This window comes from Benincasa hispida, chromosome 12 (assembly GCF_027475165.1).
Source record: "Benincasa hispida cultivar pf3 chromosome 12, pf3_genome.v1.1, whole genome shotgun sequence".
Classification (NCBI taxonomy): Eukaryota; Viridiplantae; Streptophyta; class Magnoliopsida; order Cucurbitales; family Cucurbitaceae; genus Benincasa; species Benincasa hispida.
Genome location: NC_143489.1, coordinates 81608313 through 81617855, shown reverse-complemented (window position 1 = coordinate 81617855; position 9543 = coordinate 81608313). Strand labels below are relative to the sequence as shown.

At 28.7% G+C, this 9543-nt stretch overlaps 1 protein-coding gene across 2 annotated transcripts; it reads left to right on the top strand.

Annotated features, from left to right (window-relative positions):
• The first annotated feature begins 3777 nt into the window (after positions 1 to 3777).
• LOC120068450 (squamosa promoter-binding-like protein 16) lies at positions 3778 to 7283 on the top strand. 2 transcript variants are annotated; one of them, XM_039020225.2, is made up of 4 exons: positions 3778 to 4395; positions 4939 to 5388; positions 6135 to 6271; positions 6453 to 7283. In XM_039020225.2, the coding sequence occupies exons 2-4, from the start codon at positions 5102 to 5104 to the stop codon at positions 7013 to 7015; spliced, it is 987 nt and encodes a 328-aa protein (XP_038876153.1). In that variant the 5' UTR covers positions 3778 to 4395; positions 4939 to 5101; the 3' UTR covers positions 7016 to 7283. The 2 variants fall into 2 exon arrangements, with proteins under 2 accessions (XP_038876153.1, XP_038876156.1); XM_039020228.2 differs by having other exon boundaries at positions 3864 to 4395; positions 5000 to 5388.
• The last annotated feature ends 2260 nt before the right edge of the window (positions 7284 to 9543 follow it).

The following is a 9543-nucleotide window of genomic DNA, read 5'->3' as shown; positions in this document are numbered from 1 at the left end:
TGAAGTAGGGATGTAATTATGGATACAGTGTAATTGTTATTAGATTTCGAACGTATTGTTTTAATTAAAAAAAATTAAATAAATGAAACCCTAAATTATAAAACTGTGAGTTATCAAATTTTCATTTAAATATATAATTCTTCTTGATTTTTTTCCTAAATATCTATTTGCTATCCATTTTTTCTCTATAGATTTGACTTTATCTAACTACATTTCGATTTCTTTAATTATTTGTCACAAGATTCAATTTTCTTTTCTATTCCTTCGTTTATCTTCTTATCACGTTTTATTTTTTTTTTTCATTTGTTTTTCATTTTGTTATTAGATTCAATTTTTCCATTTTTTTTATATAGTTTTTAGTGTATATTTTTATCTCATTTTATCTCATATTACATTATTATATTTTTGTACAATGGTTAAAGTTTTGAAATACATTTTTAGTTATTTTATATTTCATTATCTAAAAATCATGTGTTTGTTTGATAACGCATAAGATTGAATTTACACATTTGTTTTTTTCTCCATCTTAATTTTGATTTTTTTCATCCTCATCTTTTGATTTTATTAAACGATTCTATTCATTGATTTTCCTCTTTTCCTCTTCATCAGTTCTTGTATGAAGATTCAATCTTCTTGTGCTTCATTATTATAACCAACTTTCTCCATTTTTTGACGAAAGAAGATGAAATCTTCTTCATTGGAGAAAATCAGAGTAAGACACTACAATAAATTAGAATTTTAGCAGTTTGCGGTGGATGTCTGAGAATCGGAGTCAAGATTTTTGTGTGGTGGTTGAATAGTCTATAATGTATGTGTGAATCTTGCAAATACACTATATTTGTACAATAATTCAGTATAAACATATTCTTCTCTCAAACCTTCTAAGCACATTATTATTAAAATTAGTTTAGCTTTTTGCTACTAGATTTAGTTTATCTACATCTTTTTCATTTGTTTAAAAATATTGCTATCAGATTCAAAATGTAATATGAAGTTAAATATATTTTCAATTCGGTGGACTCGGAAATTAACTAATATACATCACACATACAGTGTAATTGTAACATAGAGGTATGAGATTAACCAATCTACATTTATACATATAGTTTAATTGTAATATTTTTAATGTTTCCCGATTTAAATTAGAGATTCTCCCTGATTTTTCTTCAATAATATCTATTTGAATCTATCTTTTGTTATCAGATTTCATTTTATCTTATTCTTTTTCATTTATTTATAAATTTTGTTATCATATTCATATATTTGTTTTGTTTATATTATTACTATTTATATAGTTTATACTTTTTAAAATGTAATCTAATGATATAACATCATTGGTATATAAAACATATTTATATATTTTTTTATTTTGATAAGATTTTTTTTACATTGTTTCATTGAAAAAAAAAGTGTAACCCTCATTTTCAAAGTTCCAATATATTTATATATTTTTTTTTGTGAAAAAAAAAAATCTAAGCATTTTCCTCCTTACATACTATAAATATATATATTTTTGAAAAAAAAACCCTAATTCTACTTTACCCCTCAAATCCCACCTTTTTATTTCTTTTTTTTTATTTCACATTTGCAGTAAATCTGTAGCCATAACATCTTCGCAACCTCCACACCCTCCTCTCATTCTTTCTTTTCTCACCATCACTCTCTACTGCATTTTGACTTGCATGTCTGTCGTCTTCTTTTTCTTATCACCAACTAGTTCTCTAAGCAACAATATGCCACCACCTGTGACCATTATACCACAAGCACACCATCATGTTTATCTAATGAAGAAGCAACCGCCAATTGGTTGTCAGTGAGGACCATATTAGTTGGTTTTTGGATTTTGGAACCTTTTCTAAGATTTTGGCCATACTATTTATTTTTTAGCTTTTGCTCCTAGAATTTTTAGACTATATTTGTAGTTTTCGAGTTGTTTTTGAAGCATTGTCTAGCTATCTGTACTCAATTAGTTAGTCTTTGTGGTAGTTAGATCATTTACTAATTAGTACTTTTTATTATTTAAATTCATTTTTCTATTTTTATAATTTTAAAACATTTTTGTCATGTTTCTAAATAAAATTTTAAAATTTACTATTTCTCTTATCATCCCTTGAGAATTTCTTTTGTTAGAATTTAGTCCATTCATAATAGTGACATATACTCTTTTCTAAGAAGTTGAAGGTTTGATTTCCATCTTATATTTAAAATAAGGAAAAATATCGATGTTTCCAATTTGTTTGTCATCAAGTTAAGGGTTTGTTTGTTACAGCGGTTTTGCACATATTTTTACTTCTTAAAATCTAGTATGTTATTATCTAGAGAATTTTAAAACTCATCTGATTTAGATTTTCTAATATCTTCTATATAGGTATGAATAGTGAAAATATGACCTAATTAATTAATAAATTAATATAAGTTACCAGTACTATTAATTTTAATTAATTATTAAATACAATTATATTATATAGACTCAGTAAATTCAACTCATACATTTATAATTAATATTTTATGTTATGTAAAGTATTTAATATAAAAAATTTATTGTTAATTATTAATGTTATATTAATATTTATTTAACTATTTTTAATAGTTATATTAAATATTTTAATTAATGTTCAAGGAACAATATTCATTTATTTTTATTTTAATTGATTAATTAATTAATATAATATAATATTAAATAATACTAAATTTAATTTATGATCACATTAGTTATTCTCCTAAATTACATAATTAAGTAATTCTTTAATTTGATTTCTATTTACAAGATTGATAAAACAAAACATTTAGATATTTAATTATCATGTATTTTACAAATATTAATTACTCTAGACATTTAAAATTTAGATTTATAAATATTTAATATTCATATTTCACAAAAAAGATATACATGATCCAAACCTGAATGAAAATAAATCTCTATTTATAGAATCAAATATCTATTTTTTTTTTCTTTTTGTCAATTTGGATGATTCTATTTTGATCCATTTGTTTGCTTTGATTTTATTTTTTTATAGAATATTTAGTTGGACGTTGATTATAAATTAATTTAGTCAAGCATTCTTTTAGTTCAACATATAATAAAGTGAGAGAGGAGGTAATATCTAGTTTATCCACATAATTACAATCATTACTTTGCTCTATTATAGATATGATAAAATACACGAGAAGAAAAATTGGATCTTTGGAATATCTTAATTTGATAAGATTCCATAAAATAATAGTTATAATGACGTTTTCTTCGTTTAACACGACAAGAGAAAAATGTTGTTTTTTCCACAAATAGCTCAAATTTAAAATTAATGAAGTACAATATATATATATAATTACTTGAATGTTATTGGTCTGTATGGTTTTCAAATAAAGTATCAATTTAAAAATAAATCTTATATGGAAGGTTAAATTTTTTAACATATTATTAAAAAAAACTAATAATAATTTAATAAATTTGAAAAACATGAAACATAATATGTATTCTCTACCAAACAATCATTAAGCAGCACTTAATCTCATGCATCCATTTTCTTAATATAGTTATTTGTTTTAAAATCTGCCACATAGAAGATTTTTATTGGTGTACAGTCTAGACCATAAAATTGTATCCAATTTTTTTTTCTTACATGAAAAATGTTATTATTATTTGATTAAAATAATTTCTGAAATATTAAATTAAAAATTAATTAAAATTATAAGGACTAAAATGAAATAAACACAAAGTGAAGATTAAAATAGTATTTTAACCCAAGTTTAAGGTAGATAGGGGAAAGGAAGTCACATGGTTCCCTTTTTCCAAATCCCACCATTCCTTTGGGTCTCTCTCTCCCATCATTCCTCTTTAACCCTCAACTCATAAAAACAAACACACTCTGTCCCTTTCTTTGCCACTCATTTCTATGCTTTTTCTCATTTTTTTCCCATTATTTTTCTTCTCTGTTCCAAGATTTTTCCTTCTCTCCCACCACAATGCCTTGAAGTTGGGCCTAAAGAGGAAAGCTAAAGACTTCCAAAATACCCATTTCTCACTCTCTTCTTTCTCTTCTTCCTTTTTCCCACTTACCCGCTATCCTTTTCTTCTCCCTTCCCTTTATCATCATCAAAGTACATTATCCACTCTTCCCAATTTTGCATTCCCTTTTTTTCTTTTCTTTTTTAACTCTGTTTCCCAATTTCTTCCTCCTTTTGCTTGTTTTTGTAATCTCTTTGCTCTCTACAACAGTTCAAACATCTTTCATAGATCGAAATTTGGTGCCCATTATGTCGAAATCCGGTTTCCTCTTGGTTTTTGAGACAATTTCTCATTGTTCTGTTTCTTCAGTTCTTCCTATTTTCTCTCCTGTTTAAGCTTTCTCAGGTTTCTGAAATGAAGGTGGAGCTTGACTTGTGAATTTCTACGAGGTACCCATCATTTTAAACTTCTAATCCTTTGCTATTTTTTGTTTGTTTTTGTATGTGGTTAATCTTTAGTACGGTTATTCAATTTATGGGGATTGTGACTTTTACTTGTGGAGACAGAAATTGGAATTAGTTTATCATTTCATGGGGTGAAAAGTAAAATCATGATGCTGCAGAATTTGGTTTCAGGTGTTAGTGAAGTAGACAGTTCAATGTTTGCTGTAATGGTGGATTTTAATCTTGGTTATAGTGAACTACTTTTTCCAAAATTTGACTATAGATCTTAAAGGAAAGTGGCTAAAGTGGATATTTCCTGTAGATGGTCAATATTCCTTGTTTTTTGGAACACAAAATTTGATCTAGTTGAGGAAATTTTGGGAGTATTGATTATATTACTTGTGTGCAATGATTTTGAAGGGGAAAGAGAAGCTTGTATGATTTCTGTACCACTTTGCTTTTTGTATTGTATTTACTTTAGCCTTAAATTGTACCTTGTTATCCCTGTTGAACCTTTCTTGTTCATCGTTTGGCGTCTGGCTGCTAAAGGTGTAAAGTTAAACTGGGAAGGATTCTGATTGAGGTATTTTCTGTTGGAAATGTGTGAAAGAGCACCTTGAGAATCAGTCTTGTTTGGAGAAAAGAAAAGCATTCCGCAAATCGCTACTGTAGAAGGAAACTGAGAGTGTGTTGGAGTAGAGAAAGTTGCTTGATGTATTGGAAACTCAGGGGCATTGGTAATATGGGCGAAAGGTCTATGGACAACATGAAAGGAACTAGAGTTGCTTTGATCGAGTCATCGTCTTCGAGATTAATGAAGAGGTCACGTGCTCCTGGAAGTGGAGCCCAAGTCCCTTCGTGTATGGTTGATGGCTGCAGTTCTGACCTAAGCAAATGCAGGGACTATCATCGTCGCCATAAAGTATGCGAGCTCCATTCTAAAACACCAAAAGTAACCATTTCCGGTCAGGAACAACGATTCTGCCAGCAGTGTAGCAGGTGGGTTAGAATGTTTAGAACATCAATATGTTGCAATTTGCTTCATTGATTCTGCCTTACATTAATCTTCATGGTTTTCTTTTCTGATCATTAGAATTTAAATTATGTAGATGGGATATATACTCTTAAGCTTGTTGTTTTTCCATCTTGTCCTATATCATATTGTACTTGGAAACTTCATCCATTTCAACTTCTCCATATTTTTCATTTTCTAAGCATTTTCTAGAATTTATATAAACCTTTTTGGACTTGAAGTTTTGCATTATGCTCTTAGTGAAGAGTGTTATTGAGCTTATGATATGTAGTATGCTCGGTACGATTTGGAGATATGGTGTATTAATAAACGTGGGTGGGAGAAACTCTTTTCTTTTATACTTCTTTACCATCTTGAATTTGCATTTGCATTTATTTTTCTGTTGTAACATGAAGATGTGCTCGTACGTTACTCCTACTACCCTGGAAACGAATGTTAAATAGATGGAATCAAGAAGCACGGGTTAATAAGCACAATCATGGTTAAAAACAGCATATTTTCTCCAATTGTTGTCCCCACCATAGAAACCCCATAACATTCCCTCATGGATATGTTTCAAAATGTGCTGTTTTTGCTTTTCATCAGATGGTTGAATCCATGTTGGATGCAAATCTTTGTGAGAATTACATTTTGTGTTTCTTATACTTCTTGTTTTTGTCTGGTTGGCTCCCTTCTTGGCATTTGTTTCAGTTCCCTTAACATTTTCTTGTAGATTCCATTCTTTGGTGGAGTTTGATGATCGAAAACGAAGCTGTAGGAAACGTCTTGATGGGCACAACCGACGTCGAAGAAAGCCTCAACCAGCGACTATGACACTAAATGCAGGAAGATTTCTCTATGGCAACCAAGGTTCGTATTATCAGTTTAGGCATGGTTTTCCTGTGCAAGCATTTTCTCCCTGGTCCGATCTAATTGAAATTCCATGCTTCTTAGAATTCCATTTACTATAATCACTGCTCCCAATGTTTTCATTAACGTTTCATCGTCGAATGATGAACCAATGCGAAGTGCATACGACTTCTTTGTGCAGGTCCAAGATTCTTACCATTCGGTAATCAATTTCTGTCTGCCAGCAATGATGTGAGCTCTTCTTGGATTGGAATGATCAAACCCGAGAACAATGCACCTCTTTCTGGTGGCGACTCACAGTTCGACTTTACTGACAGAAGAAAAAGTATGTTGCCCGGGTCGTTGTCTTCTGATTACAAAGAAAAACAACTAGCAATCTCTTGCATCCCTATAGGATTGCTTCCCAAATCATCTGATACTCAGCCATTTCTCAACGTTGGATCCAGCAACGGTGGGAATGTTCAGAAAGTGCTCGGAAACGGTTCGAATCGGTTCTTTGACTCTGACTGTGCTCTCTCTCTTCTGTCAACACCAGTTGAGCCTGGGGAGATTAATCTAAGCTCCATGAGCCAATCCAACCTCATCCCCTCAGCCCATTTCATCCACAGCGACGGTCTTGGCTTGGAGAGTGACCCCATTAATTCTGGTTTGGTGTCGGACGGTAGCAGCGATGCCAACATCCAGTGCTACTCAACGTTCCAGGACGGACCTGATGGATCATCTGTTGATTTATTCAGGTTTTGAAACATGAAAGTTGGGTCATTCTTCTAGGTTCAGAGATAGATTTCTCTAGTATGCTTATTCTCCAGGATTTAACTCAGCCACTATCAATCTTCCAGTCTCTGCTTGCTTTTTTTTTGTTATGTGAATTTTAAGGAATGCTTTTGTTTTGTGTGTGAAATGTCTCTTTCAATATTTTTACTTTGTTCAGACTTCAAGTTTTGAATATTAATTTTCTGGCTCTATTTATTCCCTCTTAGAAGAGTCAACAGCTTAAAAAATTGTTGAAAAATGCTTATGCTGCTCTGTTCTCTCTAGTTGATTTTGTTTATTGATCTGATGTTAGCTAAGATGTATAATTTAGTCTCTAATATTTGATTTGAAAAACAGCTAGTTGATTTTATTTATGGATCTTATGTTGGCCAAGTATATAATTTTGTTTATAATAGTTGATTTTATTAATGTCTACACTATTTTTCAATCAAATCATTTTTTAAAAGAAAATATGTAAATTCATTTTTTCTATAACGATGATGTGGTATCAAAATAGATTTTGGTGATGCTTCTGTTTTCACAAAATATGAGATAGGTTGACAATGACATTATACATTGATAAATTTATAGATAAATTAAATTAAGTTAAATACTATTTTAGTTTTTGTACATTGAGTTTTATTTTATTTTGGTTTTCATGCTTTCAAAAGTTAGTCTCTATACTTTTAATAAATGTTAAATTTAATAACGTCTGTCGTTTATGTCTTTATTAGATTTTGTTATATAAAATTGTAAAAACACATTCACATAATGTATTACTCTGGCATAGAAATTATTATTATTATTTAATCAATTTAGATAAAATGAATAAATTTAAGATTTGTTAAAAATACAAAAAGAACTGAATCCAAAGTATAGAGATCAAAATGATAGTTTTCGCCATGCACAAACTTTTTTAGAAAAAAATAATCAAAATTTACCCTGAACTTATCAAGCTATATCAATTTTAACTTTTACTGTAAATTTCAATTCAACCAAATTAAATGTTGCACTCTTTTAACTCTAGACTTTCTTGTATAAGTTTAATGAACTATAAGGCATATATATGATATACACTGATGGAATTTTAGAAAAATAACATTAGAGCAAAAAATTTTGTTACAACTTCTAAGTTTTAGAAAAGTTACTCGATAATTGATTTATGCATTAATTAAACTAAAATTTGTACAAAACTCGAGATGTGTTTATTGATATTTTTGTAATACTATTTGTTCAAATTAATAGGTGAATTAACCAAAGTTGAATATCTAACCGTTATCTAAGTAGAGAGTCTAATTAGTGAAATTGAAAGTTTAGAGTTAAAATTGTTACCACTTGAAAAGTTGAGATAAAAATTGAATTTTTTTCAAACTTATAATTGTTTTGGAAAAAAAAACCAATTTTTACACATAAATTAAACTTTGAACTTTGTATCACTTAAAACCTCAAATTAATGATTGTATCAATTAAAACTCCAATATTTTATTGGTGAATCAATTTAGACTCTTTGATTCCGTTTCAAAACCATTAATACATAATGTGAATAAGGTTTAAAATGTCGACGGCAATATCACAATTTTAATTTTACAGAATTGTCAATGGAAATATCGATAAAATATTGATGTCCATGAATATTTATGAGAAAATTATAAAACCAAAGAATTAATTTTTTTTAAAAAATTAGTAAATAAAAATTATATGATTTTTAAATAAGTTAACATTTTTTTTGTTTATTATTATATTTACATTAATGATATTTTATTATTTTTTTAATATTTTGTAGATTTTTCTACAATATAGCAAAAGCATTGATCCACCTCTCATGTCGATGTCGAATTCATGAAAATGTAGAAATCTGAAGATGTCTAAGACAATTTAATACTATGGTTATGGGTGAATTTGGACTTGATGAAATAAGGAAAAAAATTTGGAGAATACAAGATACATTGAGAGCCAAAGTGAAGTGGACTTGGTTTTAAATAAGCCCAGATGCAAACTAATAATTGGTCCAATAAGATCTAATCTAAACTTCTTGGGGATTAGGAAAAACTCATATCTTAATCCTATGACGAATATTAATATGTTCCCCTATAAATCCATCATTATAGTTTTATACAAGGTAATCTAGACTTCTTACTTTTCTCAATTATAGAGTTTTTATTATGTCTTTGGTATTAGAGCTATTTTTTTCTTTGTTTGATAAATCATCCTGTTTCCAAATTACAAATTTATTGTTATTACCACGTGAAGATCAAGTATATTTTATCTTATCCAAATTTTTGACATCAACAATACATAATTTTCACACACCTCTTTAAATGTGGGGATTAATATAATATTTGAGAGGAAAATATTGGAAATCAAATAGAATGGTAACAATTTTTTTATTAATATGAGTTGTTTTTTTTTTTTGCTCCCTCATGAAGATTTTGATAGGGTTTTGAGAGAAACAATTTAGTGCCAAAATAAATATAGTTCAACTGACATCAAGTATGATAGTTTTGAGATTTGAGATTTGA